General features: G+C 36.5%; 1 protein-coding gene across 1 annotated transcript in view; it reads left to right on the top strand.

Annotated features, from left to right (window-relative positions):
• The window catches only part of LOC145982115 (uncharacterized), a 169,619-nt gene extending 154,119 nt beyond the window's left edge, over positions 1-15,500 (top strand). The window contains exons 6-7 of the mRNA XM_083115684.1: positions 11,329-11,428; positions 14,479-15,500. Of these exons, the coding sequence (XP_082971810.1) occupies positions 11,329-11,428; positions 14,479-15,500 (1,122 nt within the window). The remainder of the gene's footprint in view (positions 1-11,328; positions 11,429-14,478) is intronic.
• Positions 15,501-16,130: the final 630 nt, after the last annotated feature.

The raw sequence follows: 16,130 nt of genomic DNA, 5'->3' as shown, positions 1-16,130 counted from the left end.
TTTCTCCCTACTTCTCCGTCTCTACCTCACTCCTTTATACCTATTCTTCTTCTTTCTCTTACTGCGCTCTTTGTCTGAATTTCTTCTCCTCCCTCTCGTTGCATAAATCCACTATATTTCTTCTAGCCTCCAACTTGCCCTCCTTTCCTCTTATTTTTTATTTTCCTTCTTTCCTCATTCCTTTTTGCGCGGCCTCCTCCTCTCTCTTTATCTCTCTTCAATTCTCTCGTTGTCTGATTTTGTTCTCGTCCCTCTCTTAGCTTTTGCCATTTATTACTCTTGACCACCCCTTTTTCTTCTTTCAATTCATTTCTTTTCTCAATTCATTATTACCTTTTCTCTTCTGATCTCTTTATCTCTCTTACTTCATTTATCTTACATATTTATTTTTAGTTTCGACATTTCTCCTCTCAGCCTTCCTCCTTCCTTTTACATTTCCTTATCTAAGTTTCTCTTACTTATTTCACTTCACCCCTCTATTGTCTCCCTCTCATTCCCCCACAATCTCTCTCTCCCTCTCTCTCCCTCTCTCTCTCACACACACACTTACTTTTGCATTTGTTCATTTCATTTCTCAATCCCTGTCTCATTTATCTGCCTTCAAAATCTTTCTTCCACCTAGTGTCCATTTTATCCATTCCCCTCTCTCCTTGTTTCCGACTTAATTTTCCTTAATTCACTGTATTCCTCTGTCCCAAGTGTATATTCTCACACATGTCTGTATTTATATTTATTTCATTTTCTCCTTCTGTCTGTCCTGCACATTCCTCCACTTTCCTTAATTCTATATGTATCCTCCCTCTCTGTTTAATCTAGTCATTACATCTCGTTGTCTCTCTTCGTATCAATTATATTCTCCATCTCTTCCTCCCTTTTCTCAGACTGTATCTCACTCCAGTATATCTATATCTCTTCTATCTTTCTCCCCTAACTGTCTCCCTTTCTCATCCTGTCACTGGGCTTCCCCGATAGTTCAATAGTAGCGTCTATCAGTATCAATCAATAAATGTTGTTCTATCCTCCAACTTGTCTTACTTTTTGTATCCCTTCTTTCATCCCTCCCTCTCTCTTCTCTTTCTGCCTCTCAAATTTTCTCGTTTGGGAAAAGTCGTAACGTTGTCACGTTGTAATCAAGTGGTCCCGAGTTGATTTCCAAATCAGGCTATATGAAACAGTTGTATGGATCCCACTTCAATATGTAGGTCCAGTTTTAATCAACCTCTATGTGCATAAATTGGACTGAAAACAATAATTCACACAATTCAGCAGCTCTGTTCATCACATTATTTATCTTTCATATTAACTTTTATCTTCAACATTTTTCTTCTCTGCCTTCCTCTTTCTCTTTCTACCTCTTCTTATCTTTATTACTCCTACGTTCTCTCTCCTTCTCTCTCTCTATCTCTCTCTCCTTCTCTCTCTCTCACACACACCTCTCCTTGGTCCAGTTCTTTCTCTGTCTTTGCAGTCCCTTCATTTCCATTTCTTTAATTTCTAACCTGGCTATCCTTTTATTCGTTCCTCTCTGTCACTTTACTTCCGACATATTTACCTCTTCCTTCATATTATGTATAAACTGTCCCACGTATTTATTTTCACACATTTCCGTATTTCTATTCCATTATTTTTCTTTTTCCATCATTCCTCTTTCTATATTTACATCTCCCTCTCTCTGTCCCTCTTTCGATTTCTATTACTGTCAACCGCAACTTCACATTACTTCTTATTGTTACCTCTTGCATCAATTATTTTCTTCTTCATTTCTTTACTCCTTCTCCGAATCTTACTTTAATTCTTTCTCTTCATTTTCTTTCCCTTCTCTCTGTCTCACTTTCTCTTTTCCCCTCCTTTGTTTAACTACATTATTTCTCTCTTTTAATTCGACTTATACCTCTGTCTCACTTTTCTCTTTCCTTCTTTCCACGCTTACCCTCTCCTTCTTTGTGTGTCTCAACCTCTGTCCCACACTTCATTTGCCTTCCATATTTATTTTTATCTTAAATATTTCTTATCTCTCCTTTCCGCGCTTTCTTTCCACTCTTCGTCTTTGTCTCAAGTCTTAATTTCTATCTTCTCTACCTTTCTCTCATACACACACACACACACAAACACATACGCGCACACATATCTCTGTTGTTTATGTTCATTTATCTCTTTCACAATCTCTGCCTCATTTATATTTCATTCATTTTCCTTCCCCAACATGGTCTCCCATTTATCTCTTCCTCTCTCTCTCTCTCTCTCCCTTTCTCTCTCTCTCTCTCTCCCTTTCTCTCGCTCTCTCTCATCATTTAATTTTCCTTTATACTCTGTTTTCTCTGTATCACATATTTATTCTCACTCATTGTTGTATTTCTATTCCGTTCATTTTCTCTCTTTCTCCCTAGCTCACTCACATACTTCTTGATTTTTTCTCTATTCTCCCTCTCTCCCTCTTACTTTCTTCATTGCTTCTTAATGTCACTCTCTGCATCAATTAATTTCTTCTTCCTTTTCTCACTTCTTCTCCTACTATAATTTGCTTTCTTCATTATATTTTTCCCCTCTCTGCCTTACATTTTCTTGCTCCATCTCTTTTTCAATAAATGATTTCTGTCTTCCTTTTCATTTCCTTTTCCTTTGTCTTATTTTTCATTTCCTTTCTTTCCTCGCTTCTGCTCCATTCTTTGTGTCTTTCAACTTTCCACTTTCACTTAATTTATCTTCAATATTTGTCTTCTTTTCCTGCCTCATCCCTTTTCTGCCATCTCGTCTAGATCTCAATTCCTTATATCTCTTCCCCTCTCTATCACCTGCTTTTGCATATTTTTCTTTTTTCTTCTTGCATTCTTTGTCCAATTTATTATCCTTCATTTCCTTTCTCCAACCTGGTCTCCATTTTATTTCTCCCCCCTCTCTAATTATTTCCGACTAATTTACTTTTCTTTGTCGTGTGTTTTCTCTGTCCCAGGTCTTTATTTCTGAACATTTATGTATTTCTATGAATTTCCTTTCCTTCTCTTCCTGTCTCTCTCACTCAGATATCTCTGCAGTTTCCTCAATTTTATTTCTATCCTCCCTCCCTCTCTTACTCTGTTCATTACGTCTCATTGTCATTCTCTACATAATTACTTTCTGCTTCCTTCCTTTCCTCATATCCGTCCCTATCTCTCACCAGTACATCTCTTTTACTTCTTTTTCTTACTCCCTACTCTTACCCACTCACATATTACTCAAGTTTCTTTAATTTTAACTATATCCTCCCTCTGTCTCTTAGACTGTTTATTGCATTGGCTTGTTACACTCTGTATCAATTACCTTCTCCTTTCCATCCTCCTTCTCTGACTATCTTACTCCAATATATCTCTTTTACATCTTTCTCCTCTTTTGTCTCAGTTTCCTTTACCTAAAATCTATCTTTGTTTCAATCAATTATTTCTCTTCAACACTTCTCTTCTCTGCCTTCTTCTCTTTCTACGACTGCGTATAACTCTCACTTCTTAATTTCCCATCCTCTCCCTCTGTCTCTCTCACACATTTCCTTCTGTTTTCGTTGTTTCTCCTTTTGCAGTCCCTATTCCATTTATTTCTATACCTTTAGTCTCTCACATGGTCTAACTTCTATCTGTGTCTCTATATATATATATATATCTCTCTCTATCTCTCTCTCTCTCTTTCATTCGTTATGTCCGACATATATACTTTTCTTTCATATTCTCTATTCCTTTCCCCACGTATTTCTTATCGCACATTTCCGTATTTCTACATCTTTATATTTCTTAATTTTTCGTCTCTCTCACACGCATATTTCTCTACTTCCACCTATTTTATCTCTATACCCTTTCTCTCTTCTCCATCTCCCTCTATCTATTTCCCTTTCTCTCTCTCCCTTTCTTTCTCTCACACTAATACGCGCACTTCCTTTTGCTTCTGTTCCATTCTCTTTCTTGTCCCTGTCTCTTTTATTTGCCTTCCTTTCCTTTCTCCAACCTTATCTCCCTTTTGTTCCTTTTCATCCCCTCTCCTTATTTCAGACTTATGTACTCTTCCTTCACCCTTTGAATTTTCAGTTCTACGTATTTGTCTCTCACATTTCTGTATTTCTATTACTTTCTATTTTTTTATCTCTCTGACTGTCACACTCACATATTACTCCAATTTAATTTATTTTATCTCTATACACCCTCTCCCTTACTCTGCCCATTACATCGATTTTCACTCTCTGTATCTATTATTTTCTCTTTCCTTTTCTCCTTACTTCTCCGTCTCTACCTCACTCCATTATACCTATTCTTCTTCTTTCGCTTACTGCGATCTTTGTCTGAATTTCTTCCCCTCCCCCTCGTTGCATAAATCCACGATAGTTCTTCTATCCTCCAACTTGCCCCCCCTTCCTCTTACTTTTGATTTTCCCTTCTATCCTCAATTCCTTATTTCGCTTTAAGAGAGTCCTCTCTCTTAATCTCTCTCACACACGCTTTATTTTAGTTCTGTTCATTTATTTCTGTAATCCATGTCTATCAATCCTTTCACTTGTCCAGCCTGGTCTCCCTTTTATGTCCTCCACCACCCTTTCTCTCTCCCTATCTTCATTTCCGACTTATTTACTCTTTATTCACACTTTGAATTTTCAGTTCCACGTATTTTTCTCTCACATTTCTTTATTTCTTTTAATTTCTTTTTTTATTTTTCTGTCTGACTCACTCACATATTTTTCCGTTCTTTTTAAATATCTCTATACCCTCTTTTTCTTATACTGTTAAGTTTATCTCATTGTCTCTCCCTATTAATAATTTTCTCTATCCCTTCCTTTCTCCTTATTGGACTCTATCGCACTTCACTATATCTTATTATATCTCTTGAATTCTCTCGTTGTCTGAAAATTAAAATAAATATGTAAGATAAATGAAGTAAGATAGAAAAAGAGATAGGGGGAGGAAGAGTACTAATGAATTGAGACAAGAAGGGAATTGAAAAGTATGAAAAGGTGTGGTCAAGAGAAATAAATGGTAAAAACAAAGAGAGGGATGGGCAAAATATCAGATAAGGAGAGAATTGAAGAGAGATAAAGAGAGAGGAAGAGGAAGCGTAAAAAAGAATTGAGGATAGAAGGAAAATAAAAAGTAAGAGGAATGGGGGGCAAGTTGGAGGCTAGAAGAAATATAGTGGATTTATGCAACGAGAGGGAGGAGAAGAAATTCAGACAAAGAGCGCAGTAAGAGAAAGAAGAAGAATAGGTATAATGGAGTGAGGTAGAGACGGAGAAGTAGAGAGAAAAGGAAAGAGAAAATAATAGATACAGAGAGTGACAATTATATGTATTAAACAAAGGGAGGGAAGGATAGAGATAAATTTTAACAAAGTGGAGAAAAATATGAGAGAAAGAAAGAAAGAAAAAGAACTAGAAATACGGAAATGTGAGAGAAAAATACGTGGGTCAAAGAAAACAGAGGATATAGAAAATGGTAATAATTCGGAATTAAAGAAAGAAAGAGAGGAGGAGTAAAAAAGAGACGACATTGGAGAAAGGAAAAGATGATTAATAAATTAGACATTGATTACAAAAAGGGAAAGATTGGGAAGGAAAAGAGAGAGAGAGAGAGAAAGAAGAAAATGAGGTGTACTGGAGTGGAGCAGAGAGAGAGGGTAGAGATAAAATAAGTGGAACTGGAGAAATATGTCTAAGAGAGAGACGAAAAATTGAGAAATAGAAAGATGTAGAAATACGGAAATGTGCGATAAGAAATACGTGGGGAAAAGAATAGAGAATATGAAAGGAAAGTAAATATGTCGGAAATAAGGAGTGAGTGAGAGAGAGAGAGAGAGAGATAGAGAGAAACGGATAGAAGTTAGACCATGTGAGAGACTAAAAGTATATAAATAAATGGGATAGGGGCTGCAAAACGAGAAACAACGAAAGCAGAAGGAAATGTGTGAGAGAGGCAGAGGGAGAGGATGGGAAATAAAGAAGTGAGAGTTATACGCAGTCGTAGAAAGAGAAAGAGGAAGGCAGAGAAGAGTAGTGTTGAAGAGAAATAATTGATTGAAACAAAGATAGGTTTCAAGAGAAGGAAACTGAGACAAAAGAAAAGAAAGATTTAAAAGAGATATACTAAAGTAAGAAAGTCAGAGAAGGAGGATGGAAAGGAGAAAGAAGATAATTGATACAGAATGTAACGAGCCAATGTAATAAACAGTCTAAGAGACATAGGGAGGATATAATTAAAATTAAAGAAACTTGAGTGATATATTTGAGTTAGTAAGAGTAGGGAGTAAGAGAAAGAAGTAAAGGAGATGTACTGGTGAGAGATAGGTACGGATATGAGGAAAGGAAGAAAGCAGAACGTAATTACGTAGAGAGTGACAATGAGATGTAATGAACAGAGAAAGAGAGGGAGGGAGAATAGAAATAAAGTTAAGGAAGCTGCAGAGATATCTGAGTGAGAGAGACAGGAAGAGAAGGAAATGAAATTCATGGAAATGCATAAATGTTCAGAAATAAAGAAACAGACAATGAAGAAAAGTAAATTAGTCGGAAATAATTAGAGAGGGGGGAGAGAAAATGGAGACCAGGTTGCAAGAAGGAAAAAGGAACATATGGAAAAGGAGGTGATAGAGAGGGGAAAAGATGAAAGGAAGTGAGATCTAGACGAGGTGGCAGAAAAGGGAAGAGGCAGGAAAAGAAGGCAAATGTTGAAGATAAATGTAAATATGGAAAATAAATTAAATGAAAGTGGAAAGTTGAGAGGCACAAGGAAAGGAGCAGAAGCGAGGAAAGAAAGGAAATGAAAAATAAGACAAATTAAGAGAAAATTAAAAGGAAGAGAAAAATCATTTATTGAAACAGAGATGGAGCAAGAAAAGGTAAGGCAAAGAGGGGTGAAAGATAATGAAGAAAATTAATTATAGTAGGAGAAGAAGTGAGAAAAGGAAGAAGAAATTAATTGATGCAGAGAGTGACATTAAGAAGTAATGAAGAAAGTAAGAGAGAGAGAGGGAGAATAGAGAAAAAATCAAGAAGTATGTGATTGAGGTAGGGAGAAAGGGAGAAAATGAACGGAATAGAAATACAACAATGCTTGAGAATAAATATGTGATACAGAGAAAACAGAGTATAAAGGAAAAGTAAATGGAGGGAGAGAGAGAGAGAGAGAGGAAGAGATAAATGGGAGACCATGTTGGGGAAAGAAAATGAATGAAATATAAATGAGGCAGAGATTGTGAAAGAGATAAATGAACATAAGCAACAGAGATATGTGTGCGCGTATGTGTTTGTGTGTGTGTGTGTGTGTGTAGGAGAGAAAAATAGAGAATATAGGAATAAATTATATTCTCTATCTCTTCCTTCCTTTTCTCAGACTCTATCTCACTCCAGTATATCTATTTCTCCTTTCTCTCTTTCTCCCCTCCCTGTTCCCTTTCTCCTCCTGCCTCTGGGCCTCCCCGATGGCGCAGTGGTAGCGTCTCTCAGTATGAATCAATTATTTCTGTTCTATCCTCCAACTTGTCTTACTTTTCGTTTCCCTTCTTTCATCGCTTCATCTCCCTTTTCTTTCTGTCTCTCAAATTTTCTCGTTTGGGAAAAGTCGTAACGTTGTCACATTGTAATCAAGTGGTCCCGAGTTCAGTTCCCAATCAGGCTATATGAAACAGTGTTATGGATTCCACTTCGTTATGTAGGTCCAGTTTTAATCAACCTTTATGTGCATAAAGTGGACTGAAGACAACATACAATTCAACAGCTCTCTTCCTCACATTATTTATCTTCCATATTAATTGTTATTTTTAATATTTTTTCTCTGCCTTCCTCTTTTCCTTTCTATCTCTTCCTATCTTTATTTCTCGTCCTATCTCTCCCCCCCTTTCTCTGTCTGTCTCTCTCTCTCTCTCTCTTTCTCTCTCTCTCTCTCTCTCTATCTATCTATCTATCTATCTATCCATCTCTCTGTCTCTCTCTCTCTCACACACACACACACTTCTGATAGGTTCCGTTCTTTTTCTCTCTTTTCTATCCCTGTATTTCCATTACTTTAATCTCTAACCTGGTTATCCTTTTATTTGTTCCTCTCTGTCTCCTTACTTCCGACATATTTACCTCTTCCTTCGTATTTTGTATTCCCTGTCCCACGTATTTATTTTCAGATATCTTCATAGTTCTATTCCTTTCTTTTTCTTTTTCCTTCTCTCTCTCTCTGTCTCGCACACATATTCCTGCAGTTTCTTCAATTTTGTCTATATCCCCTCTCTCCTGTTCATTATATCTCATTCTTTATTAATTATTTTCTCTTTCCCTGTCTTGCACCTTCTGCGACTCTATCTCGCAACATTATATCATTTATCCTCTTTCTCTTACTTCCCTCTCTGTCTCCCTTATTTCTCTTCGTCTCTCTCCCTCTCCTGATTTCCGTCTTATTTACTTTTTATTCTCCCTTCGTTTTCTCTGTCTTGTGTATTTATATATTTGTGTTTTTTCGTTCTCACACATTTATTTATATCTGTGCCTTTCTTTTTCTTTATGTCTTTGTCTTTATGTATTTCTATATATTGTTTTTCCCTATCTTTCTGTCTGTTCCACTCATATATTTCTCCAGTTTCCTTAATTTTATCTCTGTCTTTTCTCTCTTGCTCTCTTCATTACTTCTCATTGTTACTCTATGTATCAATTCTTTCTCCTTCTCTTCTTCTACCTTCTCCTTCTCTGTTTCAATTTTGTATAAGTCTTTTCCCTCTCTGTCTCGCATCATGATTTCTCTATCTTTATCTCTCATTCTCTCTTCGTGCAGTTTTTCTCTATTTCTTACTTTAACTCTCTAGGTATATGTACATCTTTCCTCGCATATCTGTCTTTCACTCTGTCTAGATAAATATGTGGTTGAACGTGACGACACCGAATGCGATGACTCGCAGTGTCTGTTCAACGGACATCGCTGTGTGCCACGTTCTACGTAAATCCGTTGAATTAAAGTCTGTATATAATCAGTTTCGCAATATGAATTGACAATGATTATTGATTTTAAAAACAGATGCAAAGAGCTTCAAAATAAGACCAATATTGTATTCGTAGGACTACCCAATACTAAAAAAAAGTTGTTTCACAAAATTGAAAAATATAAAATATAAAAATATAAAATCAGAAAATTAAGAATTGTGTATATAACACCTTTCTATCTGCACAGTATTGAAATTTCATCACGTTCGGACCGCCCGTTTTATTTATTGATAGAATTTCAAAGAGAGCAATAGTTTACAAAACTAAAAAAACAGTACTTTTTTGTTCTCACGACGATATCAAATAGAAGGCATATACTCGAAAAAAAATTGGTTACCATAAATAAATAAAAAAACTAAATTTTGATGTAACTCGTTTCTATGTAGATCTACTGGTTAAATTCAATTTCGAGTTCAAAACTCGAGTATCAATATTTAATCCGATAGTAGTTTCTCTCCCTCACTGTAACTCAATTTTATCACCCGGTCTCTGTTTACTCCATCCATGTTCACTCTCGTGCTCTCACTTTATTTTCTCTCTGTCTCTTACTGCATCCTTACAATACATTTTCCTTCCTCCTTCTCTAATTCTCTCTCACACTCTCTCGTTTTCTGACTCTCAATCTCATTCTTTTATATCCTTTAGTTCCTATTTCCTTCTCCCTCTCCTGTTTATCTAATATTAATATCTCTTATCTTATATATTTATTTCTGTATCAACTTTTTTGTGTCTTATTCATTGTTTTGTTTCGTCCTTCTCTGTCCCTGCTTGTTTCTAACTTACTCTTACTCTCTCTCTTTCTCTCTGTTGTTCTATTACACTCCACTCCCTCTTCCTATCTCCCTCTGTTTCTCTTTCTGTGTACCTTCGTTTTCATTTGGAAAGAATAATCCTTGAAATTTCGTTTTGTGGCTTAAAATCTGAAAAACCTCTCTCCATCTCCTTCTCTATTTCTCTCCGCATTATCAATCTCTACATATCTGTCTGTCTGTCTGCTTGTTTCTCTCTCCCTTTCATCTCCATTTATTTGTCTGTGTGTGTGAGAGAGAGATGGATTTAGAGATGGAGAGAAACAGATGTGAAAGAGTACTTTATAGAGAGAAAAATTTTGAGATAGTAATAGGGGCGAAGAAATGTAGTGTGAAAGGAGGGAGATTGAGAGAGATTCTAGAATGGTATTATAATTATATTTTCCATTACATCGTAATAATTTTAATACTGATATTAATATAACGTTTAAAACTTTACAAACAAATCAAACCTGAATAAAAATGAAAGCGGAACGTAAACTAACAAAGAAAATATATGGTTTTTGTACTCATGACAATTGTCAATAATGTTAGGGCAGCGAAAAAGCAGCTCGGCCCGTGTGTACAAACGTGCATTCCGGAATCCTAAAATTTGAATTTGACCTGAGATTTAATTTTTTTAAAAAGGGAATAAACTTAATTGTGAACCTGAAGTAGAATGACAATTAAGGATCACCAAAGTACTATTCAGTATTTTTTTGTAAACAAGTTTAAGTAGTAATTGCATCCTATGTGGGAAAATTCTCAGTCTTAACCTTTACACATTCCGGTCTGATTGACCTAGTTAATACAGAACTAGTGATTTTAGTAACGGTGAAATACTTAAAGGAATGGAAAGGTTGACAAAGTAAAGAAGTGAGAATGTCTAATTTCGAGAAATATTCCTTAATTTACAAATATGTAGACCCCATAATTGGTAGTCAATCTTATACATCTGTGTGTGAGGGGGGATGAATTTTGGTTAAATGTTGAAAATTTCACTTTCGTTTCCAATTCTCAAGGTTCGAATTAAGAAATACTAACGTTCATGGGTAACTACATAGAATCATACAGAAGTGTAATTTTGTTTTGGTAAGGATATAAAGATATGCCTATTCAAGTTTTTCATCCAGCCTGTGCATGAGAGTTTTTTGGTTTGCCCCTAGATCAATTTCATCATATCATTCCTCATCCTTATCGTCGGGATTAGCCGAAAGTAAAAGTAAAGTAAGATAAACGAAATCAATCAATCAAAATTTTCATCATTACTATGTGAGTTTAAAAGATTTGGAACCAAGACATCAAAGAATCTCAAGGAAATCTCTGCACCAGCTTCAAATTAATTCCATCTTGATGAATGAAAAAATAACAATGGACGATTTTATTTCCACGCATCTTTTGGTGGGGTGTATATTGTAATGCTGAATTAACATTAATTGTGTTTGGAGGCAGGGAAGGGGTGCATGCGTATGTGTTTAATTAAGCTTTGCTGCGAGACTTCGTTGCATGATCTTCTTTGAGTAGACTTTATGAAATAGAGAAATATAACACGTTTCTTTTTTTTAATTTTAGGGCAAGAAGAATGAAGGCGGAAGAACCAAACAACGAACGGTAACTTTCTCCAGCAGCACCCCATCTGAAGATTCAACCATACGCCATGTTACTTACCATGGTAAGTCAAAACTCATTTGAAAGATGATACCAATAACTTTATTTGCGATTGCTCTTTGCTTGGTACATAATTGTAATCATAATGTTTAAAGTTACGTTGAAATGAAGCACATCTTGAAGTTCTTCGTGAAATTCTTGTCCATTGCCTAACACCGTCGCCTTGTATTCAAGGGATCCAGGGATCGATACCCGGTGGAGGTACATTACGCAGTGGTTAGAATCAATTCTGACAAAATTTGCAGTATTTGGTATCAGGTCTCCTGAGAATCCATGTAAAACACTTGTTTCCTAGTTATGGAATGTACTCTCATCATTGATTATCACTAATTCTAGGTGTGTTTGCTCCTTATCATTGATAAGATGTTCAACCAGTAACAATCACGAAACACATTTGATATTACATTTGTGTCAATTTTTGGTGGAAAATTTCGCTTTGTGCTATAAGATTTTCGACCCTCATTGTCCTCAATGCGTAGTGGACAACCACTACTTTTTGTTTTAGTAATGTAAAATTTCAAACAAAACCTTTTTTGTTATGAGTGAAAGCATTTATAAAGATATGAAAATATCAGCTTCGTTTGTATTTTAGCGACCATTGAAAAATTAATTTAGATCGCTCAAATATTTACTGCCAAAGTATTATCACATAATTGAAGCAGCGGTGGTCTAGTCGGTAGGACGTCTGGCTGCCACGCGGGAGATTCAGGTTCGATCCCCTTGTCTAGCTCCGCGACACTGTGGTTAACAAAGGGCGTTACAATGTCAGGTGTCTCGGATTCGATTCCCGGGTAAGATGTGGATATTTTGGTTTGGTGAGAAAAATAGAGGATTGAGTAAAACTGATGTAAGAAAACAGAGAACAAGGATGACAGGGGAAATTGCCACTTAGAGGTTTTCTTTTTTACATGTAAAAAAAACCGATAGGGCGTCTGACTGCCATGCGGGAGACCTGGGTTCTGTTCTCGGGTTGGGTGATCGAAGGTCGGAAATTTTTCGGCCTTGTCGCAGCACACAGCGACTCTGTGGTTTCCTCAGCCTCAAATAGATGGATATCTTTATGGAAATCGGGGGTGGGGGTAAAAGCGTCCGGAGCGAGGTGCTGATCACATCACCAACAAAAACAAATGGCCGAGATCGAGAATGTGTAGGGTCCTACCTCCACATCCTCTCTATACGTGCCTCCATGGCACGATGCAAAGCGCACGGACAACTTTACCTTTTTTTAAAAATATTTTAACATTTTAAAAACATAATGCTATCTTTTAGCCCTATTTTTTGTTTCAAAAGAACTGACCCACAGGGGACAGCTGTACAGTTGTCGTTTACTCAATAATGTTTTCTAAAGTTAATGTTTACCGTAAAAGAAAAATTGCATTGACCAAACTCTGCCAATTAACTCATGATGAATAAAGCTACGAAATGTTTAAATAATGTACAAAATGGATAACAGAATCCTTTTTGAAAAATCTGTTCAAAATTTACAAATTTTAGTTTTCCTCGCACGCTCAGGGGATGTGTGAGAACAAATGCTGCAAATTTGGTCGAAATAAGAGAGGGTAGTAGCAGATGGTCCGATGCTCGATGTGTAATGACTAGAGCTCGGATTTTTATGTAATATCAAATTACAAAATATGTACACAAATATGTAACAATAATTGATAAAATGTGTGCCTAAATATGTATTATCAAAAGCTAAATATGTAGTATCATAGAATATGTATTATTAATAATAATCGAGTATGCAAGCAATTTCAAGAATTCTGCTAGATATTTTTTTATTTGAACATTTTCAACGTAATTTTAAAGAAATAAGTTGTTTAAATTAAAATGTGTGTCAAATTTATAAACGCAAAAAAGAACAGTAACGTGCACATATTTAAGAAACCAATTCTATCAACTATTACTTACTTTTCACATCGCAAATTATTGTAGAATATGTAAATATGTACGAGGTTTCTTCGTAACTTTCGAAACAAATTGTAAAAAAAAGCGTCTACAGAAAGAACAATCCAATCAAAATACTTAGCTACTTTTGTACCTTCTTGTACAAGGGAACATATTGGGTAACTCGCTACGTACAAGAAAGTAGCTTTATTGTCCACCGATGCCAAGTTTCAAGGTGATTTGCCTAAACCTAAAAGCGAAACAAAAATATGTAACCAGAAAGGTGAGGGGAGAGATACTCCAGCATCTCTCGATAAATAACAGTTCCAGGTTGTTTTTTTTGTTTTTTTTCTTCAGTCTGTCTTTCGACTTGGCAGTCAATTTTAGGTGACAGTAACCAATATACATTTCATTGATTAGAAAATATGACATCACATGAGATAAAAATTTTCTTCATCATGTTTCAGAGATCGAAAATGTAGGAAAAAGGATCAAGATAGGAAAAAATTGCCGAAGTATGTTGTTTTATGTAAAGTAAATTAGTAAATATGTAAAATATGTAATATTCTGGCAAATATGTAACATAAAACTCATGCAAAATGATGTCAGTTACATAATTCGTTGACATTTTCGTGTTCAAGATATGTATATAGAAGGGAATAGAATATGTAATTACATACAAATCCTAGCTGAAGTAATGACCGACCCATTAGGTGATTGTGAAAACGTGAAACGTACTTCTGTACTGAACCATTACGAAACTGATGATGGGAACAAAATACACATAGAATACTAAATGCATCATATCTATTGATGCACCAAAAGGCATCAACTGATGCACTAAAGTATGTTTTATGTCCTCTGCCATAAATCAGGTTTACAGTTCAATGCATTTTTGTATATCGTAAAGGTAACACCAAAGTGCATCATATGATGCAAGTATTTCTTTCTGTCGAGATGCACTTTAATGCATCAGTTGGTGCGTTTTTTTATGAACCTTCCTACATCATTCTCGATGATACACTTAAACATTTGATATGAGATCAGACTGTGTGCATTTTTTGTCCCAAATGATGCATTTGTTTTTCTGTGTGTAAGGTATTCAGGGCAAAATTTGGCCTCCGGTTACGACTTTTCAATTAAAATTTCCTCTCTCTTTCATTTCAGTTAAGCCTGTTCGCAGTGTTACGTGTGTGACTGCTACAGACGGTTCATCCACATTAGATATACAAGTTTCGGGCGGCACTTCCACTGTCAGCGGACGAACTTCAGTTCGTCCTGAGCACCAGAGACCGACGGAAAGCCCGGCACGTGCACATAAGCAAGGTTTCTCTGAAAGCTATGCCGGTCCATCAGCTGACCCTGAAGGACCTGTGTTTGGTTTTGGACTGCAGTCGTCGGCCACGCCTTGCAGTTCCCGCTACGTGCACTCTGGGGAAGCAGCAGCAATGACTCCTCCAAGAGTCAAATCGGAGACTCCAAAAAGCAGGCGCCCTAGAGGCAATGCTAGCAGGCGTTCGTATACACCCAAACGTGCCTTTAATGCGGTTTCTGGAGGCTCCAACGATGCTCCGAAGGGCGATTGGCCCACTCATTCGATCACTATGGCACCCATCCATGGTTGTTCCTGTAGCTATTGCACAAAACTGAGATCTAACAGAGTGGCTACTCCATCAATGTCTGGCATTGTGCCATTGTACCAACGTAATCCTGCGTTCCAGGGCAAAGACATGTACCGTCCGGCAATGCTATCAAGTCCGGGTCCCTTTACACGACCACCACCTCCCTATCCTGGGCAGGCCTATGCCATGCAGAATGCAGAAAACCTCTTGATGCCACGTCACGCCCAATCGGGATACAATACTGGGACCTACGCATGGCAGGCAGGATATCCATACTGCCCTACCCCGATACCGGCGTCTCCATACCCGTACGGAGACGACACTGCAGGGCCATCCACGCGTGTATTTGAACCTTTCTCATCTCGTCAACAGTCCACCTATGCAAGTCGCCAATTAACTGAAGGTGGTCACAGCATTCAGGGACAATTTAATCCAACAGTAAGCCCACCACCCTACAGCTATGAGGCAATTGATGTGCAGGGAAGGGCTGGAACAGCAGAAAATCTGGAACAACAGGCTAAACTTGATGGTTCATTCAGGAAAAAAGGCTACATGTCGCAAAAGTGAAGATTTTCAACGAAAAAAAAAGAGAGACGCATATACAAGGAAATATCCGACCTGGAGGCCGTGGCGGCTTCATGTCATAAAATTAAGGTACGATTTTGAAGAACATGGAATAAGGTTTCGAATCATTTACAATTTCTCAGAAGCCTTGTAGCAAAGAAGGGGAAAATAAAATTTCTTCGTATTTACTTATAATACATTTTTAAAAGACCGTGTATATAACAGGGATGCACAGGATTTTTTTTAATATTCTTTCAAAAATAGTAATAGTAGAAGCACTAACTATTAAAGGACTGTTTTTGTAGCATATGTACCATATTATGAATGTAGTATCATTTACCTCATATTTGCAAACAAGGGAAATATTTCAGCGAAATTGTGGGTACATAAGCATTGCAGTTCGTTTTCTCAACAGAAAAAAAGTGTTTTTTTTAGCTCCTTTTTGGATCATCTAGTTCTCACTAGATCTACTTGTCCTTAGAAAACTTTTTGTATTAGAATCAATATAATAATAATACTGTGATTTTGAAGGAATTAAGAGGTTTCGCTTAATTTTACAAGATTTTGTAACAGTAAAAAAATATTTAATTTTTTTATTGCTTCATTAATTGCTTTGTTAAATGGTATTAATGT

Source organism: Lepisma saccharinum, chromosome 2 (genome assembly GCF_977018435.1).
Source record: "Lepisma saccharinum chromosome 2, izLepSacc3.1, whole genome shotgun sequence".
Taxonomy (NCBI): Eukaryota; Metazoa; Arthropoda; class Insecta; order Zygentoma; family Lepismatidae; genus Lepisma; species Lepisma saccharinum.
The sequence above is the reverse complement of the archived record's forward strand: the minus strand, read 5'-3'. Positions and strand labels throughout refer to the sequence as shown.